At 38.6% G+C, this 21,971-nt stretch overlaps 5 protein-coding genes across 6 annotated transcripts; 3 read left to right on the top strand and 2 right to left on the bottom strand.

Moving 5' to 3' along the window:
- Positions 1–112: 112 nt before the first annotated feature.
- On the bottom strand, positions 113–6,701 carry LOC105840556 (zinc finger protein 26). 2 transcript variants are annotated; one of them, XM_012687514.3, is made up of 3 exons: positions 5,885–6,701; positions 5,045–5,396; positions 113–4,926 (listed from the first exon to the last, which is right to left on the bottom strand). In XM_012687514.3, the coding sequence occupies exons 1-3, from the start codon at positions 6,050–6,052 to the stop codon at positions 1,415–1,417; spliced, it is 4,032 nt and encodes a 1,343-aa protein (XP_012542968.2). In that variant the 5' UTR covers positions 6,053–6,701; the 3' UTR covers positions 113–1,414. The 2 variants fall into 2 exon arrangements, with proteins under 2 accessions (XP_012542968.2, XP_012542969.2); XM_012687515.3 differs by having other exon boundaries at positions 5,054–5,396; positions 5,885–6,695.
- Positions 6,702–8,378: 1,677 nt separating this feature from the next.
- LOC105829213 lies at positions 8,379–12,366 on the bottom strand. The gene is made up of 12 exons (XM_012667900.3): positions 12,110–12,366; positions 11,724–11,942; positions 11,427–11,627; positions 11,191–11,364; positions 10,980–11,104; positions 10,389–10,891; positions 10,105–10,307; positions 9,836–10,037; positions 9,565–9,756; positions 9,350–9,442; positions 8,981–9,271; positions 8,379–8,923 (listed from the first exon to the last, which is right to left on the bottom strand). Exons 1-12 carry the CDS (start codon positions 12,161–12,163, stop codon positions 8,613–8,615), a joined length of 2,568 nt encoding a protein of 855 aa, XP_012523354.1. The 5' UTR covers positions 12,164–12,366; the 3' UTR covers positions 8,379–8,612.
- A 158-nt stretch (positions 12,367–12,524) lies between these two features.
- Positions 12,525–14,175, top strand: LOC105829216 (MAD2L1-binding protein). The gene is made up of 2 exons (XM_012667903.3): positions 12,525–13,237; positions 13,311–14,175. Exons 1-2 carry the CDS (start codon positions 12,819–12,821, stop codon positions 13,672–13,674), a joined length of 783 nt encoding a protein of 260 aa, XP_012523357.1. The 5' UTR covers positions 12,525–12,818; the 3' UTR covers positions 13,675–14,175.
- LOC105829215 (probable alpha-ketoglutarate-dependent hypophosphite dioxygenase) lies at positions 13,721–15,579 on the top strand. Its single transcript, XM_012667902.3, has 2 exons — positions 13,721–14,680; positions 14,829–15,579. Exons 1-2 carry the CDS (start codon positions 14,456–14,458, stop codon positions 15,438–15,440), a joined length of 837 nt encoding a protein of 278 aa, XP_012523356.1. The 5' UTR covers positions 13,721–14,455; the 3' UTR covers positions 15,441–15,579.
- A 137-nt stretch (positions 15,580–15,716) lies between these two features.
- Positions 15,717–20,849, top strand: LOC105829214 (protein hairless). The gene is made up of 3 exons (XM_012667901.3): positions 15,717–18,366; positions 18,578–19,414; positions 19,519–20,849. The coding sequence occupies exons 1-3, from the start codon at positions 18,015–18,017 to the stop codon at positions 19,551–19,553; spliced, it is 1,224 nt and encodes a 407-aa protein (XP_012523355.1). The 5' UTR covers positions 15,717–18,014; the 3' UTR covers positions 19,554–20,849.
- The last annotated feature ends 1,122 nt before the right edge of the window (positions 20,850–21,971 follow it).

Here is a 21,971-nt window from a genome sequence, read left to right as displayed (position 1 = left end):
TTATAATGCATTGTAAAATTACAAAGAGTTCTTTCAGCTCAAACCAATATGTACAAGAAAAGTATATCAGTACAGTAAGTTTAGTAACTTTGATACCATAAACCACACAATATAAGATTAGAACAAATACTTTATTTATTACAACAAAAACTAAGTAATAAGAATAAAGAATCATGTCTTCACATACATATAACAACGTTTATATATTTATACATGATTTAATTTCGTACTAATTTTACAATTGTTATGCAGACACGAATTAATATTTATGTGTAAGAGCATGGCCCGTAAAAGCATATTGCATGAAACTTATCTATTATAAAATTTATAATTTTTTAAGATATTCGTTATTTTGCTGCTGTTTTGAAAAAAAGTACATTTACTGCAATATGGAATTTTATACTTTCTTGTATAAAGTATTGTGTGTGTAAAAATCAAGAAATATGAATTAAAATTTTATATGAATTAATTTCCAAGAGACAATATTACATAACATTGCTTGGATATTCTTTCTATAAGAATCAATAATAACATAGTATAGTAATACATATATATGCATAGTATTAATAAAAAAGATAAAATATTTAATAAATTCGAGGAAAAATCTTACATAATGTCAGTTTATGATTTATTATTCATTTAGGATTAATGTTGATATAATTATTATAATTATCATGTAATTATATATATCAATTATAATTGTCATGTTATATATAGATAAAATGACAATTACGTTATATAACAAATTTTTATTGTAACTATAATCAAATTGACGATGTCACACAATTTAAAAATGGAAGTATTCTATTTAAAGAAAGATCTCTGGAAGAACAAACTAAATCAAAATAAATTTAGTAGTATTATATTTAATACATTAAGCTTTAAGTATTTAAAAATTACTACTTCTTATTTTTATATCTCTTAAAGAAACTCTATCTATATTACATGTACAACACACATTCATGACAAAGACATTTGCCTCTTTGCTTTTTTTTTATGATTTGTCAAAGACATTAACACTTCATTCCCGGGAATACATGTTATTGTGGAAAGATATAATATTTAAAACTAGATAAATTATACATTACATATATCGCCTTCACCGTTGCAAAAATAAACTTTAATATAATGTTTCGTACATAATCAAAATGATATTTTTTCTCTGTTCAATCCGTATATTTATACATTTAGTGGAGCATCATACCCTTTCTTATCCAATATATTCCTCGTGAGCTGTCTCCTTGCGTCATTTTTCGGACTTTCCGTACGTATCGAAATTGTGGGAATGAAAACGATAGTCGCAGGAGAACAAAGCTCGCTCGAGTTGTTCGCATCGAAAAGTCGGGATGCGTTTTTATTCTCGCAAATATGTTTTTTCTTTTCTACATAATTGAATATGAAACGAACAACTCGATTAGGAGGTGGTGAATATCTTTGTACCCTCGGGTAGAATCACCTCCTCGCCTACGTCGGCGAGAGTGACAGTAAGCGGTAGGATTAGAGGCATTAGTATTTCCTGATGCTGCATAACTTGTTGCGTCGAGCCTACTACCGTGGTAGGGTCAGCTTGTCTCGTTATAGCGATAGTCTTGATATTCTGCGCCTTGACTACTTGTGCCTGGCCGATCGCGGTTTGATGCAACCTGACCGGGTGTGGCTGTGGCTGTTGCACTTGTATCTGCACTTGCTGTGGCTGCTGCTGCTGCTGTTGTTGATGTTGCTGTTGCTGCTGTGTCTGTTGCATCATCTGTTGCGCTCGATTTTGATTCTGTAAAAGATTCTGTTTGCAGCGCTTGCTATGCGCGTAGCGGCTGCCGTTATTGTTGAACTTTCTATCGCAGGTCGGACAGTCGTACGGTCTTTGACCAGTATGAATGAACATGTGCTCTTTTAGCGATTTCAATCGTCGGAAATTCTTCGGACAGCACTTGCAGTGATACTTGGCTTCACCAGTGTGTGACGTTAGATGATTCGCTAAAGTGTCGGCACGCGCGAATGCTCGTGAACAGTACTGACAGATGTATGGACGCTCCTGAGTATGCGTCCGCATATGCATCTTCAAGTAGGCATTAGTGGTGAACGGTCTGGAGCACACCTCGCAAACGTACGGTTTGATGCCGTTATGGGCGCGCAGATGCGCTATCAGCGTTGTCGATTGCGTAAAGCTCTTGCTGCAGATCTCACAAAGGAATCTCTTCGAGCTATCGGTCTCCTTGCTCTTTTTGAAAGTGCGATCATGCTTAGGCAGGTGATTGTTGAGCTGCTCTTCCTTAATGAAGCGTTTGCTGCAGCGAGTGCACTTGTACGGCTTGATCATGTTATGCTTAGCCACGTGGATTTTCAAATGCTCTCGGCGATAGAATTTCTTCGGGCATATGTCGCACAGGTACTTCTTACCCTCGTGAACCTGTATATGTCGCAGCAAGCCCTTCCTGGAGGTGTATTGTTTGTTGCACTCGGTACACTCGAGCCCTACGATATCAGTCCTCCTTTTGCGGCCGATTTTCTCGCCTGGTTTCTTTTCTTCGGATTTCGGCTCGATGTCCCTCAGATCCTCCTCTGTTAAGATACCCTCGGTGACGTGTTTGGCCCTATGCTCGCGCAAGAGCTCGTTATTTTCGAAACTGTCGCCGCAAATGTTGCACTTTCTTACTTGATCGGGATTCTTCTCTGAGCACTTGTCGTAGTGCGCCTTCAGCTTGTCCTTGCGGTAGAATTTGAGATTGCAGATATCGCACGCGAAGTTCGGTTCCTCGTGCAACAACTGATGGCGCAGCAGCGACTTCTTCGTACTGTATCGCTTCTTGCACGTGGTGCACTCGTGGCTGTCCATTGGCCATTCGAGGCCGCTTTCAAAGTCGGAGTCGTCATCGTCATCATCGTTATCACCCACGTTGCTCATTTTCTGTTCCTCCTTCTTTTCGGCCAAATTGGCCTTCTTCAGCTTCTCTGCCGCCTTCTCCGCTGCCTTCTCCACTTTCTCCTCCTTCACATGCTGCTCCATGTGCTTCGTTAATGCTTGCTTCGAGCTGTACCTCTTGTTACAAGATGCGCACTCAAATTCTTTCTTATAATTGTACTTCTTTGGTGTAGCATCAAGCGATCGCTTACGGCGATAATGCCCGTCCAACTTGGCGTCGTAATCAGTATTATCATCGTTATCGTCGTCGTAATCCTCGAGACCGTCCTCCGTCTTGATCTTGTCGATGATCTTTTGTGCTGCTCTTGCCGCGACGCGCTTTATACGTTTATTCGGATCGTATTCCTGCCCATGCATAAATGTCTTGTGATTCGTAGCGATCAAATGATTTCTAAGAGTGAGCTCGTTACCGAAGGTCTTGTTGCACTGGGTACATTTATAAGTCTTCACTCGCGCATGCTGCTCGGTGTGCCTACGCAGAAGTTCCTTCCGCGTGAAATGTTGGCAACATATCTTGCATTCGTAAAAGCGGCCACTAGAGTGTGCCGTCTCTATGTGTTTCGACAGCGCTTTCTTGCGCGAGAACGTCATCGAACACGTAGGACACTTCAGTTCTTTCGTGTTTTTACTGGTGTTCCCTTCACTCTCGATATTCTTGTTGTCATCAATGTCATTCTCAATAGTCTTAATTTCCGTTATTTTTTTCATATCTTCTTCCAAATCTTGTTCGCTGAGCACGCCCTCGATCACGTGCTTCGTACGATGATTTTTCAGTTGCTCCAGAGTATCATATTCCTCGTTGCACACACTACATTTTAAATTAACATGCGTGATCGAGTGCTTTTGCAAGCTTCGCTTCGTATCAAATTTTTCTGAACATTTGTCGCATGCAAACTCCTCGACATGACTACGCTTTCTTCTCTTATCATCACTGTCGCTCATGGCGTCGTCTGCGTCAATGTTTCCTCTTTTTCGCTTCTTGCATTCACCATCGGATTTATTGCTCTCGATGTCTAGACTGTTTTCATCCTCGTGGAACGATATCTCGAGCGGCATCGATTCTTCCTTCGCTTCCTCTCGTTCCCGCTCGTGTTGCTTAATGTGTTTAGTAAACGAAATTATGTACAGATACTCTTTACCACAATAAGGGCACTTGTTAGCTTTTTTCCCAGATGGCGGCGTCTTCACGACGGAAGTCTGCACCTTTTGCGGTTTCTCCGGCGTTTTCTTCAGAGACAGCGTTTTCCTCACCTCTTCATGGGAATGCATATGCTCTTTCAAAACGCTCTTTGAAAGGAACTGCTTGTCGCACAAGTAACACATAAAAAATATCTTCTCTGCCTTATCCGCCTGTGCTTTTTTCAACCGTGAACTGAGATTCAGATTCTCAAAATAATTCTCCTCGTCGGAATCTCGTTCGGCGAATGTCCGACGAGCTAATCTACGTTTACTTCTTCTAGTTTCACTCTGGGACGATTCCTGTTGTTCCACTACTGATACATTTTTGGCTTCCTCCCTGAGTAATTCTTCTTTATTGTTTTGATTTTGCTTAGCTTGATTCTCCTCCTTAGCTTGAGCCTCTTGTTTCAGTTCTGCTTGAATCTCTTCATTGTGAAGGTCAGCTTGAGACTCATGTATTTGCTGAATTTGAATTTCTTGGTTTTGCTCAGTCAGAATCTCTTGATTTTGTTCGAATGGTGTATCTTGATGTTCTACTATGTTTTTGTCTTGTCCAAGTTCTGGTACAGTCTCTTGTATCTCTTCTCGTAAAGGGAGTCGTTCAGGAGGCAATATACACTGCTGCTGCATAATATAATCGTGTTCCTCTGCTGGAATCATATCTGCGCAGCTTCGAATGACATTCTCGTCGCTGGAAGGTTCCTCGTCCCTCGATTCATCAACAGCATCTAATATGTCATTATCTTCTGCATCAGCTAATTCTTGCTGCAATTCTTCTGCAATGTTCTGTTGTGTGATTTCTTGCGAGTTATCTGGTAGTTCTGAATCTAAATAACAAAATTAATAACACAAATAGTATTATAAAATAATCAAAAATTTTGATCTATTATTTCAAAAGTAAAATTTAATTCAAATCTTGGAATATATTATTGTCTCAACAATTACATTTCTTACTTTGTTGCATTCCTCCCTCTGTCTCTTCCAATTTTTCAGCTTGCAAAATCATTAACTGATTTTTTAGAAAATTCTTGTTAGCTTCCGACTCCACTGGCAGCGTGGCATTGGATTCATAATCAGTATTGATACTGATTTCCTCAATATTGTCATTCCTTTCAGTGTCTAAATGTATTTCAACTTCATTGAGAAATATCTCCTCCTCCTTTATTATCCCTCCAATGAGCCTTTCTCGAAGAACACTGTCAGCTTGTTCCACTTGTAACTTAAACTCATATGCCGACTCCAGTTTGTCGGCACATACACAGCATACTTGTGCTGGTAGACCATCACCTGGTAACATCTAATCAAAATGTATAGTTCAGTAGAGTACCTCAAAAGAAAGCTATTGATCATGTTTAAAAAATAATCAAGTTATCCTTTTTTTAAGCATAATCAAGTTACTCCACTATTGCAATTATCACCTTTGCTGCCATGCTCATTGCATTAAATTTTTATATTTTACGGACAACAAATCCTGGTCTCAACAAGTTATCTATTTAATATATATAATTCTACTTAATTTATGAAAAAGCATCGCTTATGGCTTATATCACTTTTATGGCAGCAACGAAGGTGTTGAAGACAGACATGCAGAGAACGTCACACGAACGCAACAAGCTTTTACTTAATCATTTTACGCAAGAAAAATGAGGGTAAAAATTGCGGGAAGTTTGAGTATCGTTAGTCGAAAGGTTTAAATCTGTCCAGGAATAGAGGAAAGAGAGCGACAGTAAAATCCCAGAGGGCTTGGAAAGCTTCAGCACCTAACCTCCAAATTGCGCATCTAACCTTAACATTGGCAAAGCTCATCGCCTTCGTCGACAGGGACGTAACTTCGCTCTCCAGGAAAAGGTCGCGCATCATCAGGTTGTCGAGCAGACAGACGCGGCATATCTTCACAGCGGCCGCGTCCTCGACTTGCGGCGGATCCAACGTATTTATCTCTGCGGCGTCCATATTTTACACGGCGGATTGACTTGGACAGACTTGGGAACGACGAATCGAGCCGCCCTTCCTCACTCTTCCTCACTGGTCCCGTACACCGTCTTCTCTCACCCACCACTGACTAGGAGGTGCGGAAAAATACGATCCTCTTTATTACATCGCTTTCGTTTTGACATAACGAGAAGTCGATACCCAGTTCACAGATTCAGATGTGTGAAGGCTGTTCTTGGTAGCTGCACTGTGTGTCGTGAACTTTTTGCACTCAAAAACGGAACAAGAACATAATACGATAATACGTTGGAAAGAGAAACACACAGAGAGAGAAGGAGAGAGTGAGAGAAAGAGAGAGAGAGAGAGAGAGAGACAGAGAGAGAAGAGGTGTGGAGTACTGTGGAGTGGAGTGGTACAGAAAAGCATAGCTACAAAGAGCGACCATGTCTTCGGCCGCGAAAGGGCACGGAGTCGTGAAAGATTTACGAGCTGCGAAAAAATTAAATTTCTTGAAATCGTCATTCTTTCGCGATTTTATAGTTATTTGCTGATTGCGTCCCTAATGACTTCTGGTAGTTTTTTGAAAACTCTTCGCCCCTTAGCAGCCACTGTAGTGCGATTCTGTAACTCGTTAAGGGGATGCTAAAGTTGTTCTGGTTTACTGATAATTTTATTTTTCACTAATCTTTTAATTGCATTTACAAAATTAGAAAAACCTTTTCTCCAGAATTAAAGTATACTAGATCATAACAAAGTCTGGCCGTAACGATTTTGTAGGAAAAACGATGAAAAATTTTAAAATTGTCGGCTTCTGGCGTCGACTCATAACAAAATGTCTGATGTAAAAATTTTAGACCTTGTACGCACAAATCAAGCCTGGACCCAAGTGGAGCAAGCATTTAGTAACAAAATATTACGCTTTCAGATTGAGCGTAGGCGTTCTAACAAAAAAGTTTAATGAGTACGAAAATTTCGTGTCTAAAAAGAGCAATTTGAAAATTTTTTTTTAATTCTTGGTATGAAATTCAATTCATAAGTTGATATTAATACACAAACTTTAATTTTGGAAAAGGACTTTCAAATCTATAAAAGAAATACATACAAAATTTTGTTCATAATGTGCACGAATGACTACATGATTGACCTCGATCAAGTTTGACTAGCAGTTTAGCTGTTTAGCATCCCCTTAAGAGATGTCGGTATCGTTATACTGTCGTTGCGCAGCTTTTTTACCATATAAAATATCTGCGTAACTGTCGTTATGAGTACATAACGACGAGATAACGAGTTACAGAATCTTGCTACTGTGATGTTATGCTCGTAGATGACACACACTTAGTGATAAATGTCTATATCTGTGCTGAACATAATCTCATGGCATTTAATGCAAGGTCTACAATGTCAGCAGGAGTAATGGAGTAAGGAGTAAGAGTAACAATTGATCAATTAAAAACCGGGAGTAAACGAAATGGGCAAATCTCATTTTATATTTCTTAATTCTTACTCCTACTCCATTACTCCTGCTGACATTGTAGACCTTGCATGAAATGAAATTTGCCTATTTCATTTACTCCAGGTTTTTAATTGGTCAATTGTTACTCTTACTCCTTCCATTACTCCTGCTGACATTGTAGATCTTGTATAATGCAGGTTCTACAATGGCAGCAGGAGTAATGGAGTAGGAGTAAGAAGTAAGAAATATGAAATGAGATTTGCCCCTTTCGTTTATTCCCGGTTTTTAATTGGTCAATTGTTACTCTTACTCCTTACTTCATTACTCTTGCTGCCATTGTAGACCCAGCATTAAACTCCTGGGTTTTTGGTATTTGGTAGCGCTGCAGATCGTTGTCATGTTGAATATGGAACCTCTCACTTGCTCTAATAGGAAGAATAGGCTGCTAGCAGTCCATACTTATATAAGGCAATTTTTGGCGATCGTTTAGTACATGTACCAAACTGTACCAGAACCAATAGGCGATTTTTGGCGACCGTTTGATACATGTACCAAAGCGTACCAAACTATACCAGAACCAATGAGATATAAGTAAACTCTTATCTTATTGGTTCTGGTATAGTTTGATACATGTACCAAACCATCGCTAAAAATCGCCTAATAAGATAAAAGTTTACTTATATCTCATTGGTTCTGGTATAGTTTGATACGCTTTTGGTACATGTACCAAACGATCGCCAAAAATTGCCTAGTAATTAAAGCCTTGCCCCTTTCTTGCCAATTCTGCCTATCTAGTAATTTCTATTTGTCTCCCAAAGAAAATTTTAGTAATCTCCAGTCCCATTTCCCGGCGCCATTTTGAAAAGGAATTGTGAAAGAAAAATTTCTTTTGAATTTGTTTAAACTTCTTTTATGTCGCAATATAAAATTTTCGATTAAATTTAACATTTACAATTGAAATTGAAATTTTATTAATGTAATTAAATTATATAATGGTACGTGTAATCGATACACTATAACTCACTTATAATTACACATCAATGTAACCATCCAACCTTAAATGCTATCAATTAAAAATTACGTTAATACTTAAATGTTCAACATTTTAAAAAAATATACGTTTTCTCTCTATACCTCACGTTGTTCCAAGGTCGACTTATTGTTTGGCAGTCGAGTGCTATTGAGCTTTTGACACGATTCCATGATTAAGGACGCGTCGCCGCCACCAGATATGGTACATTCGCTCATCTTGTCCGTTATCGCGGATTTATTAATACAACTTTCCGTTTCCGGTCGAATAGTTTGACACAGTTTTTCTACGATGTTGAAAACCGAATCTTTGTTCGTGCTTTCCGAGGATACGTTTTCTACTTTTGAGAATTGATACGACGAGAACGTTGCGTTTCCCGATGTAGACGAAATGATCTTTTCTAAAACAGCTGAAACGACTTCTAATGTAATCGCAATTATTATTTAGTTAGTAGCTTTCAATTTACCTGTTAAATCCATGCTTTCCTCAGTTATATCAAAATCTGTGTGAAAGCTAAAGCTATCTCTGCTAAAAAGATGTTGTCTAATGCTAGACAGATTTCTAGAAGACATTTCATTTTTAACAGCAGGTTCCTGTGTTACATTCCTATTTTTATACGGTGTGTTGTACATTATGGAATGCTCGCTGCGCAATGCACGACCGTTCTTTATATAAGGTATCAAATATGACAGATCCGACGGTTTCTGTACTACACTGTTTGCCGTTTGAATGGATACTTGCTGTTTATGTGTTTTTACTGAAACATAGATGAGACTTTACATTAATTTGAGAAAATACAAGCAGCATATATGAAAAGAGTAAATGTCACACAAACCTGTATAAGGTGTTCTAATATAAATTAAACTATTTTCATCGCGCGGTAAACCATAAATTGTAGATGGAAAATTCATGGCGTTCGATATGTTACCTATAATAGACACATAATTTAATTAGTTCAATTTTTTAAACAGTATATTACTTGCGCATCTATACAGTAGTATATCACAGAGTGATACATTTTAATAAGTCGTTACTAAACATTTGTTGTACCGTGACTGATGTCTCCTTGGCCTCGCGCAGATTTTTCACGCGTCGTATTATTCATAATTGTAGACAAGGCGGGTTGTAATCTTTGAACGACATTTAATATCAATTCGCATCGTTTTATCACTCGCAATTGTTGAGGCTCTGTTGCATTTTCTACTAGAAGGGTTTTGGCAGCTGCATTGGCTTCAAATATAGCTATAATAAAAAGATTTACATCCAAACTATCCAATAAGATATATATTTTAAGTAATGCAGTATCTTATGCAGTAATTACCTGCTTTCAATTCTCTCGTCATCATTATTGTTTGACGATCGATATTCTCAGTGCCGATGTCATTTACGATCGCCGTGATTTGACTAGATAAAGCTGAAGCACGTTGAACGATACCTTGTACTTGCGATTGTGTAACCAGTTCTCTGTTATCGAGACAATCGGAGATGGTTGTTATACGTTCCTGAAGACTGTCCATAACTACCTGAACGAAAAATATATTCAAATATTCTTAAAATTCTTATTTTATCATTCAAATTCATTATATTTACTTGACAGAAAGCAGCCGAATTTATAATGAGATTTACGGCATTCTGAAACTTATTCATTTCTAGCTGCCATTGTGTAGTTAACAACTTAACACTGGCACGCATCTCTTTATTATCTGGATGTAGATAAAAGGCAGTTATGGCAGAGATCAATTCAGTTTCTAAGGATTCGAATCCTGCGAGACAATTGCGAATTTTGTTATTGCCTAAAAAAAAATAAAATCTTATTATTTTTTAAAAAGCTTGTTAGCAGCTCTTCAAAGAAAATAAACTTATAAAGAACTGACGATTCTTGTCTTTGCAACAAGCAATTGCAAATATTCCAATCTGCATGGTTTGATCAAAAAGTTGATCAAAGTCTTCTATGAGATCATTTAAATCACTCTTCGATCTTCTTTTCGCGCTCAACGAATTTCCACACGTCATAACGAGTTTCTTCAAGGCTACGTAGGGATTGCTAAATACTTCCATCGCGAGCGTCAATATAGCTATATTAACTTTACGTTCCAAACGGTAAAGAGCATCAGTCAAGGTATGCATAAACAAATTATTTAATGCCGAATCTGGAACCTCCGATAGCAATTGCTGTTTTAATTTCTCATATTCCAACACTATGGACTGGCAGGAACCCGTTATGGCTTTAAAATTATATGGCTGACACACTTGGGTAATCGCCATAGCATGAGAGAAGACATCCTCCAGCCTCAACCACAGTTCTGTGCATTCGGACAATTGTTCTTCATATGGTTTTTTCGGTATTTCTAATATAATGTCTAATGCCAAATCCATTCTACAATATATATCATCAGAATTGTACTTTACAAAATTACTTGTGTAAATGCAATTATAAAATAAAAAAAATATTTATTTTGTCTTACCTGTAGACAAAATGATTTTCTCTTTCACACGTTTCTTTTTCCAATGATGGATTGGAATCATTCAGCAAGTTCAAAGTCATCTCGCAGCAAGTGCATATTCTTTCGCAAATATACTTCTTACAAGTCTGCATAGATTTATTTTAATTATATATAAACCATGGAACCAATTTAAATTATACAAGAAATAAATAATAAATATGTAGTTTATTACATAAATTGGTGCATTTAGCTGATGCTGCTCTTGTGCCAGATGTACTAGCATCTCAAACGATGTGCACAGTTGAGAAGTATATAAAGCTAGTTTCTGTGATAAAAAACCAGACACTAAACTTTTTCTGTAATTTTGTAGTGGTTCGAGAATTTCCAATATTGAAGTGCCCAGTTCCTTTAAAACCATGAAGGATTAATTTTAAATGATTAATATATATTTCAAGTTTCTTTCATTACCTTTATATTTTGAAGATCCTCAATCTCATTGGCCATGCTCATTTCTTTAACATAATCTAGGCAATCTTGGAGTCTCTGCTTCAATGGTAAGCATTCTAAATCTTCCAATTCTCGCAAAGCTAATCCAAAATTATCAAGCAGTAATTCTATCTTGTGTTTGACTGTATCACTATCAATATTGTCGCACTTAATATCTTTGATCTAAAAAAAGATTATAATCAGAAACGATTAAAATCCATTTAACAAGAAAAGTAAAAATAATATCAAACATTATATTGAAATTCTTCCATTACTTACAAGCTCATCAACATTTTTCAATAGAGAAGTATATTTCAAATTTGTTGCAGCATCAGCAAACTTTACATTTGCTTCTTCACAATCGTAATTATCGTCGCTTACTAAATTGTTAAATCTCTGAGTTAAAGAGTGCAATTGTTCGTAAAGTATTGACTTTGCAGTTAAAATCTCTGATGGATTAACAGAAGCACCAATCAGTAACAGGTACAACTTGTTTACCTAAAAAAAAAGAATAATTTTGATTTTCATGCTCAAACAACAAATCAATTACAAACTTTATGATTTTTGTATTTCGTAACAACGTGTTGAGTCTCCGGTAATTCTCCATAGTTTATTTTATCGAATGAAATCAATCACCAAATCAAATAAAAAATGAGCTTGATTACCTGCTGTCGTAAAAACTCCAGCAGTTTTCTCATTTGCTTCGTTTTCAGCTCCATCACATGAAATTTTATCTCTCGATCTCTTCTCAACTCTTTGAAATTAAAACTTCAAAATTCATGCGTCTTAACGGTAAAATGTAAATAAAATGAATTTGGTAACTAATCAGACATGGCAACCAACATCCAGCGATCCAACGCTAATGTCACGGAAAGTCTGTTCCTTGGCTGCGTTCGGAAACGTCACTCGAGTGCTCTCGGATATCATTCTATCTTTGTTTCACATAGAACGAATAACAAAGATAGAATGATACCCGAGAGCACTCAGGTGATATTTCCGAACGCAGCCCTTGTAGGTGCACTATGTTGCACTTTCTGTACTTAAAACGAAATAGACGCGTTCAATTAGACGCTAGAAAAAAAGAGAAACAATGAGAAAAAAAGATAAAAAAAGTCAGCTTCGAACTTTGAAATTCGAAAGAACAAATCTGGATTAGATTTAATAACCTAGCATGAACTTATTTAATTTTTCCTAATCTAACTTAATCCGAGACACGCGAAGGTATCACAAGTCACAAGGTATCGCACAAACGCGGATACAAATTGTTCCGATAGACATCCCTCTTCGTTCTTTTCTGTTTTTGGCGGACAAATAGCATTCAAAATAAATCTTGCCACAGATTTTACCCCGAATTAGAACAGGTTCTCTTTCAAGATGTTCTCCAGGGACAGAAAGGACGAGACAGAGATCGACGTGATACTGGACGAACCATTGACCAGCGATTCGTGCACAAAAACTGTGATGGAACTCATAAAATACATTCTGTATCAGAAACAACAGATACCGTTTCCGTATGAGGCATTAGCGCGATTCCAGACGAGCGTGAAGGCGACGGACAGGAACGCGGTCTCCTTCAAGGCTCTGTCGAGTACGCTGAAGAACGTCTCGGATCACCTGTCCTCGCAATTCTTCCTTAAGGGTTGCGACATAAAAGAGGTTGCCATAATCCTCGGCGCTACAATCCTGTCACCTAAGCTCTACATCAAGATAGAGCTTCCCTCGTATGTTCTCAACAGCAAACAGCACATGGAGTATCAGCATTCCTCCAGGAAACCACTTCTGAAGCTTATGAGGTTAATAATGAAAGAGCTAGAAAATATTTGGTGAATCCGCATTAAAGAACTATCTAAATGCATGTTATTTTAGGTCTATGTTGGAGTGTGATAAGTTTCAGGAAGCCATGAACGTTCCTTTAAGCATGACGAATATGTTTATTATGCTGAGGAAGAGCGACAGTAATTCTGTGTCTGATTTCTTCCTGCTTAAACCGCAATATGTACCACCCAATCAAACAGCCAATCGCTTTAAGATTAAACTGTGCCAGAGTGATCAAGTGGATATGCAATGTGACTGTAGGACGCTTGTTAAAGTGTATCGTGATTCCTGTGAGACCTGCTTGGAGAATGAGGAAAATGACGTGCAATATACTCAGTATAACAGTTCCACTGAATCTTCCTATCGATGGTATCAGTCAAAGCAGATCATAAAAGGATTCAAATTCTGTTCGTGACCCTAACTTTGTGACATAATGGTTGTAGCAGAATTTTTATAGAATAGACAATTTAGTTCTAGAATATTAGATGGATTAATGTTACATAATCATATTATAATTTTAAGATTAATGGAACAGTATTAAGCACTGAATGTTTGATAGTATTAATGTGTTTTTTACCGCTGACATTGCGTTGATGTCAGTATGACTTGACAAGTGTCCTCTGAGGTCATATGATAGAAATTTCCATTCACTATCAGAGAGAGCAGAGCAGTACTTTTTATTTGTATTAACATCTTACAAACATGATAAGCCTTATTAGCCAGTCATTGAAGTTATGTAATTGGGATTGCAATGCAAAAATTATGTAATAATAAATTTTATTAATAGATCTTTATAGTAAAATAGACAAGGTAAGAATGTTATTGTCGATTTATTGTAAGATGAATTTTGTAATTGCCATTGATATTTTATATTGTATACATAATTATAACAGTTAAATATTTTTATCTTATCAAATTTGTGGTTTAATTGTTGTACCACTAATCTTACGTCATAAGCTATGCGATTATTTATTAGAAAATCTTAAAAGAGGACAGAAACATGCGGAAAACACATGTGATTGTTTAGAAACAATGATTATACATTAATCTACTTTTTATCATGAATACAGTATCCCTCCCAAACAAACACTTTTGGAGTAGGGCAATATGTATATTAATACTTGTCGCGAGACGCGACATTGCATTCCTTGAAGTGGTCATCTCGTGTAAGAAAAGTTTAAAATTCGTGATTGAAAATGGCTCCTCTGAAATTTTTAACACCCGAGCAGAAGCAGTTCTGGCAGGATAATGGTTACATAAAGTTATCGAATGTGTTCTCTTTGAAGGAGATAAACGAAATATCAGACGCCTATACTGAATTGTTCGAGAGAAAATATCGGATACATCAGTCAGAGGGTCTGGAAGCACGCTGGTCTGGAGAAGAAATGAAAAAATTGGCTGGAGATGTTGGAGATTATACTGTAAGCAAGAAATAATTATTATTATCATTTTGTATTCTGCAAATTATATAAAAGGTTGTATTTATATATAAAAAATATATATAAATAGATAACATAAATATGATACATTATGTTCTATTAATACTTGTATCCTACATTTATGCATTAGGTAAGGTCTATTCACAATCTACAAATGCACAATGCCGTTTTCACTCGAACTATTATGCACCCGAATTTACTGGATGCTCTTGAGGATGTCATGGACACCACGGACATACTGCTGCATCACACTAAAGCGCATGTAAAGCCGCCGGAGAAGGGAGCGCCTTACTTAATGCATCAGGATTATCATTACTTTCCCTTCAAGAAACACAGTATGATGGCTGTGTTTCTACATTTGGACGACACAACACCAGAAAACGGTGGTTTGGCAGTATATCCTGGCAGCCATAAACTGGGACCGTTGGAGGATCACGCTCCCAAAGAAGCAGCAGACGGAAAGGGTGAACAATTTCACTGGGTTGATCCAAAAAAATACCCTTTATCCAAAGCTGTTCCCATCTCTGCCAAAAAGGGTGAAGTTATTATCTTTTCGTATCTGTTGCTTCACGGTTCGTATCTGAACTTGTCGGACAGAAACCGACGCATGTTTCTCATACAAGTGAGGGCCGCTGATGACGAGCCGGTCGAGGATGTGCACAATTCTCTCTGTCAGAACATGGTTCTTCGCGGCAAAAATGTTAACAGTGACGCATCATATATCAATCGATATACACATTAATCTAACGTACTATAAATCTAATATAAGCCAACATTTACTCTTTTTTAAATCTGAATGAATGAAGAATCCTTAAGAATCTCTAGAATGTAAATCTGATTGACAAAGAATGTTTTTTATTAAATTTGGCTATGTAAACCTATGATGCGTTTAATTATTTTTCTATTCAATGATTTTTCTATTGTTCTTTGCTTCTTTTTATGCACTTTATTACAGAATTCCCTAAAAAATTTTCTAAAATTATTGATTGATCATTATTTGTGACATAATTTTAAAATAGCACAAAAGATATCACGACGAATATATCATAAATTATTTTAAAAACGTATTTCTCTAATCTACACATAAAACATATTGCATATATGTATCATATTCATCAAGAATGTAAAGAAATATAATTGTTACATAATGCGAGATAATGCATTTCCTTTAAAAGACTAATTAACACAATTAGTAATTGCACGTTTTGTACGCCAAAGTAAAAGTATTCACCAAATATTTTATATCTCGATTCGTTTTACACGTTGTGTATGATATTGCAGTTGCAAGTGAAAAATTAAAGAGTATCTGAAAAGGACGATTCTCGACGAAAGTACATGTACGTAGATATCGATCTGTGTCAGTTCTGTCTCAATGATATATGTGTATATATATTTTCAATAGAGTTACATCTACTTTATTTGCATTATTATTGGTGCTGGTCGTTTCGGTGAATCTAATGACATCCAACAATGATTCAGAGCAGAAGAAAAAAATAGGCTGCATATATAGAGATATGTAACATATATAGAATAGCGTAATTATATTTAGATATGTTTAGAGATAGACAGGCGTATCTGTAAGAGCGATATTTCCATGACATCTCGAGCGGGAAAACTACGAAGTCGCTGGAAAAGAAAAGAGAAGGAGATATCGTTAATTGCGGTCGCGTCGATACAAATTTCGCGCCGCGGGGCAGGAATCGGAATGAACGGAACGAGTGGAACATTCCGCGATTTGACATATACACGACTCACGAAACGCGAACATTTCGGCGAAGAGGGCGGAAGGAAAGGCGCGAGAGACATAGAAAGAGAGCTTACGGATTCAATTGTTCCCGTGAGAAAACGCCGTGATTTCACGGGAACGCGAAAAACCTCCGATTTCGATCAGGTGGGCGCGATTCCCGAAGACCGCGTGTCGAGATCGCGAAAGTCGCGAAAAGTACGCGCGGAGGTAGAGGGGGGGGGAGGAGAAAGCGGGAACGCGCGGAACGCGAACCGCCACTGCCACCGCCACCAGTGTTGTCGACGAGAAGGGTCGACACCGTCGACTCAAGGCGATCGGTCGGAGTACTTGCTGCACGTTCTTTTTTTTACCCCCCCTCCCCCCCGCAGACGGCACGGGGGTCGAGAAGATCGGGACGAGAGAGAGAGAGAGAGAGAGAGAGAGAGAGAGAGAGAGAGCGAAACTGAGCGAAACGAACGGCTGGGACGGCGGCAGGCGTTTGGTTGTAGGACGTTCGCGTGCTCGTGAACACGACCCGTGGTGGCCTGTGCCGGCAGTGGACGCACGAATTTCTCGCGGGGTGTGAGCGAAACACATGTGTCGCAGCCGTGCGGTGTTTCCCATCGCCGCGGACTGCTGCTGCCCGTCGCCGTACCACCGTCCCGTAGGCTGCGCGAAATCTCGGGCGCGCGGACCGCGGGCGCCCGTGATTTCCGTGGAGCACCACGTTCACCACGATCAGGACGATGCGCCGCGTTTCGGCGGCGGAGTAGCCAGCAGCAGCAACAGCAGAAGCGGAAGGCGGTAGTGCGTGCGTGGGTGGGTGGGTGTCTGGCGACCGCCAAGCACACTCATGCACACCGGATTTCTCCGCGCGCCCCGCGAGTCTGAGTCCTCGCTGTCGGACTGATAGCGATCGCGTGCTGGGTCGTGGATCCGAGGTGACCCGGCGTTGTCGCCGATCGTCGCACACGTTGTGTTCCTCGTCGTGGTGGAAGGAAAGGGGGAAAAAAAGGAGTGAAATATGTCGCCCCTCCGTCTGGAGCTGTTGCCACTTTGACGCTCCTACTCGCCGCGCGCTGCTGGTGCACGATGACACCACGACGATTGAGCCAGCGACAGATCTACCCGGGGAACGGTCACGCGCTTCCGCCCGTCGCGTGCCTCGCCAGGGAATAAACAGGGCCGATGCGATTCGCGGCCGCAGTCACCGAACCTCCTGTGTGTGTATGTGTCTGTCAGCCATCACGATCGCCCGCGAGTCATGACTTCTGTGCTCCACTCCGTATCTCGTCGTCCTGCGTCCGAGTGGCACTGAGTTTTGACCGTCTGTTCGCGCGACACACGTGCCTCAGACTTTGTAAAAATTATTGCAAGTCCTCGTTCTGTCCGAGGAGAAAGAGAGAAAGAGAGATTTCTAGAGTATGAGGATGTCCCTCGTCGCCAGTCCAAACGTCGCGACGTGGTTTCAGGTTTAACTCTCTGAGAGAAAGTCAACGAGTTTTATTACTCCTGCCGTGTCACACACTGAGAGATCCAAGTATGAGAGGCCCAGCGGAGGAAAATGGATACCGGTAAAAAAGTGTCAGCATGCGCGAAAAGTCAGCAGAATGTCATGCTCACGCAGGTCACGTGAGGGGCACGACAGAGATGTGCTCGCGTGATCCACCTACACTGCACCCGACCTTCGCCAAGGCAAATGGTAAAAATTCAAGTCCCCAGCCAGCTCATCATCCCGAGGCGCAGCAGCGTAACAGCGACAGCAGCCTGCTGCCGACTCCTGGAGGTCGCTTGAAATTCTTCAAAGATGGAAAGTTCATCCTGGAACTGTCTCACCGCAGGGACGGAGAAAAGACCACGTGGTTTCCCGTGCCGAAGAAGACCTTTTGGCCACCCGCAAGCACCATCCCGAATCGCCAGGAGAGCTCTACTTCCCTCAGTGGTTAGTCAAAGGACACATTAACGTGTGTTACAGAGAGACTTATTATTTTCCTACTTTGTTTTACTCGTGCTCTCATGATATTGCCAAAAACAAATTCGTAATTATTGTTTCTCAGATATATTTTAGTTTACATTATTGTAGAAAAGAAATGATTAGTATAATCAATCCAGGTAACTCCATATGTAACATGTATACTTGATTCTGCCCTCAGTCTCCGATGACAATTCGTCGGTCCAGTCCAGTCCTTGGCAGAGAGATCACTGCTGGAAGCAGACGCATCCCCGACGCAGGATAACCACAGAGTTCAATTTTTATTATCGTCGAAATCCCAAGACCCGCTTGTGCGCGCATCTTCGCTTAATAGCGAGGAAACGCAGGCGCCCGTTAGACTCCACGACCGCGACCTCAGTTCCAGAATCAACGACGGCCTATTCGACGAGAACGTCGCGGAAACTGAACGGCACGTCGTCGTCGTCTTCGTCATCGTCGTCGTCGTCGGGCAAGGTTCTGAGTCTGATCATCGATAAGCTGGCGCGTCTGCTAGATCCCAATGTGGTGTCGCCTCGCAAACGCATACTACGAGAGCTGGAGAGAGTCTCGCTGGAGGATCAGGCATCCAAAAGACGGGCGACTCCGCAACCGGTTTGCACGACGAGTGCGCCGCCGCCGACTCCCTCCGCGAAGCAGGTGTCATCGTACAGCATAACCAGTATCTTGGGGGAGGACAAGCCGAGTACCGAACCGGGTTTCTTGCGGACACTGCTGAAGCCGGACGACCGGCAGCCTGTGAAATACTCATCGACTAACGCCTATCCGAGGGTACGAATCGATCCCTATATCGGATCCAGCAATACATCCGTTCATCATCCTCTCTACGGGATACCGATGTTGCCACCTGGACCGTACAGGGCGCCTCTATGGATGGCGCCTCATTATCCGTCTCCCGTCCACTACCCGCCTCCTATGCAATTGTACGCATCGCCGCATTCTCATCCATCGTCTCCACATTACAAAGACTACAGGGAACAAACTCTTACACCTCCTTCAGGTATGCGTTCGCTTCGCAATCATACATAATAAATAAGTAATTGAGAGAGAACAAATAAGATATTCGAAGATATATGTGCTCATGACTCTATTTTTCGTTTGCAGATATGCCTCTGAATCTGTCGAAGCATGCGGGTTGAATCTCAGGATCCCAATAGAGTTGGTGCCTTACGAGTGGACAAAACACTACGCAAACACTGCCCGTGCAACGACAATGCGATATATATTAGTATTTTTTTATTCATAAAACAATAGTATCTTAGTACGTAGAGAAAGAGAAAGAAAGAAAGAGAGAGACGGGTATACGATGAAACCAGATAGTTGGATTTTGGGAGAGCTATACTTGTACATACAAATGCATAAATTTGTCAATGGCGGCATAGGTATTTTATATTAATATTACATACAAGATTTAAAAAAAAGAAAAAATCGTGAGTGGTAATATACAAAAACGTTATGGATAAAAATGCAACTATATTATACATATTTTTTATCGTACGCAATCCGCAATGAGTAAAATCGTGTAGAAAGGAGAAAAAGTAAAAGAATCGGTACGCGTTTTTTTTTATATTTAAAACGATCGATAAATCCACAATGTGTCAATATGAGAATGTATTGGTAATCGAAACGAGTCATTTATGCGTTTTTACTTTCGACATTGCTATTTGTATTTTATATATCGTGACAAAGATGGATGAGTACACGTAAGCCTGTGCATGAGCAGGTCTCATTCCGTGCATCTCATTTATGCATTTTTCCCGCTATTCTTAACGTTACTGTCATTATTATCATTAATGAAAAAAAATGCTACATTATCCTAAAGAAATCGATAAGAAAGACATAGGATTATGTACAGAACAGATTATTGCCTCTATATCTCTAGCATATTAATTATTCTTAAAGTTAGAAATGCATAATAAATTTAGGCTCTAATAGAATATAGCCAACAATGGTATACAGTTATTTATATGATATTATATATATATATACATATATATATATATATCGCAAAATACGAGAGAGGAGGATACAAAATTACTTTGGTAACGACCGTGGGGTGTGCCTTACAGATAATTAACGAAATTCCATGAAATTAAATTATTAACGGAGTCCATGCGAATATGTATTATTATAAAAGGAGGCACTATATATTATGTATATAATAAATATATCTTTGTGTTACATGTATTTTCATCAAATCGACATTTATTCGTTGCTCTATTTATTATTAGTCAGGCGCATCGACGAAACATTTCACGAGAAAGCAAGGCAAGCTCGCACAGGTTCTTCAAATAAGTGAGTAATTTTAATTGTTCAACGCGTTCGCGATTCTCTTTTCAGCGATTCTGACAAAATGAAGAAATATGTGACTGCGCATTAGCAATTGTATAGAAAAAGACTAATTTCGTAAATATAAATATTTCATATACTATGCAATAAACATTATTCATTTACCACTCACTACTGAAAAACCTTAAATAATTAACTTTTTTACCATTAATTATACTATTCAATAGATGCTTCAATAAATTGGTTACAATTATATTTATATCTATAACTGAATATAATCAAAATAGGAATCTGGTGCGTTGTCATGTTCCTAATCGCTTTTAATAATGATGGGCACATTTTTTCTTTGAGATACTAGATAATAAACATTTTAGACTTGGCGGGGAAAAAAGACATAAGATTTTGTATAATAACATAACAAATTTTAAACAGCATTCCTGAGATTTTTTTAGTGTTGAAGTGTTATTTAAATATTACTATTCTTATTTCAATATTGATAAAAGTAAAAATGTATATATTAAATGATATATTACAAGATAAAATAAGAATGATTTAATTTAACTCTAAATTCGTAAATTAAATATGGATTAAATCGCACAGCTATTCTTTGTATTATAATATAAAAAATATTGAGTAACATCCAATTGTACCAATTTAACATAAAATCTTTCAATGAGTATAATAAAAAAATGTTTAATACCGACCGTTGTAAATGGTTATGGTCAGTCGCAAATCGTGGTCAATGAGTTTAATTAAACAACTGCTTGTTTAATTAAATATAAAATTTCATTGTGTATATAAAATTAAATTATGTTAGTATGTATATACATAAGTTGATAAACAAATGAGATATTAATTATATTACAATGAAATCAAGACTTAAGTATGGAAAGTACTTGTTATATAATACGTATCAAACTTATTAATCACTTGGAAAAAAGATTTATATAGATTTACACTTCTATGTATATAGAAAAAATAATTACTACGCATTATTTACATGTATACAAGAAATTACGGACTATATTGAACTTGGGAGTATTAAGAAGAATTAAGTCTTGATAAAATCATTGAGCTAAAAATTTATTCATCATGTTTATCGAAAATTGAAAATTCGCGCAAGGTGAAGAAAAATCGGACCAATCGCAAGCTGCCGTCGAAACATCGATGAGAGAAAGTAACTAGACGACCGATCGCCGATGTCCCCGTCGTCGTCGTCGCGCGCGACGATGATTCGTGGCGCTATCGTCGGTGGCGTTCGCGTGGCG

This window comes from Monomorium pharaonis, chromosome 7 (genome assembly GCF_013373865.1).
Source record: "Monomorium pharaonis isolate MP-MQ-018 chromosome 7, ASM1337386v2, whole genome shotgun sequence".
Classification (NCBI taxonomy): Eukaryota; Metazoa; Arthropoda; class Insecta; order Hymenoptera; family Formicidae; genus Monomorium; species Monomorium pharaonis.
This window is presented reverse-complemented; position numbering and strand designations above follow the sequence as displayed.

Coding starts and splice junctions, on each gene's coding strand:
- LOC105829216 (XM_012667903.3), top strand. CDS start 12,819: ATGTTCTCCAGGGACAGAAAGGACGAGACAGAGATCGACGTGATACTG. Junction 13,238..13,310: donor CCACTTCTGAAGCTTATGAG/GTTAATAATGAA, acceptor ATGTTATTTTAG/GTCTATGTTGGAGTGTGATA.
- LOC105829214 (XM_012667901.3), top strand. CDS start 18,015: ATGCGCGAAAAGTCAGCAGAATGTCATGCTCACGCAGGTCACGTGAGG. Junction 18,367..18,577: donor GAGCTCTACTTCCCTCAGTG/GTTAGTCAAAGG, acceptor TTCTGCCCTCAG/TCTCCGATGACAATTCGTCG. Junction 19,415..19,518: donor AACTCTTACACCTCCTTCAG/GTATGCGTTCGC, acceptor TTTCGTTTGCAG/ATATGCCTCTGAATCTGTCG.
- LOC105829215 (XM_012667902.3), top strand. CDS start 14,456: ATGGCTCCTCTGAAATTTTTAACACCCGAGCAGAAGCAGTTCTGGCAG. Junction 14,681..14,828: donor GAGATGTTGGAGATTATACT/GTAAGCAAGAAA, acceptor TTTATGCATTAG/GTAAGGTCTATTCACAATCT.
- LOC105829213 (XM_012667900.3), bottom strand. CDS start 12,163: ATGGAGCTGAAAACGAAGCAAATGAGAAAACTGCTGGAGTTTTTACGA. Junction 11,105..11,190: donor AGCTAAATGCACCAATTTAT/GTAATAAACTAC, acceptor AAATCTATGCAG/ACTTGTAAGAAGTATATTTG. Junction 10,038..10,104: donor ATTCGGCTGCTTTCTGTCAA/GTAAATATAATG, acceptor TTTTTCGTTCAG/GTAGTTATGGACAGTCTTCA.
- LOC105840556 (XM_012687514.3), bottom strand. CDS start 6,052: ATGGACGCCGCAGAGATAAATACGTTGGATCCGCCGCAAGTCGAGGAC. Junction 5,397..5,884: donor TGAGCTTTGCCAATGTTAAG/GTTAGATGCGCA, acceptor CATTTTGATTAG/ATGTTACCAGGTGATGGTCT. Junction 4,927..5,044: donor AATGCAACAAAGTAAGAAAT/GTAATTGTTGAG, acceptor TTTGTTATTTAG/ATTCAGAACTACCAGATAAC.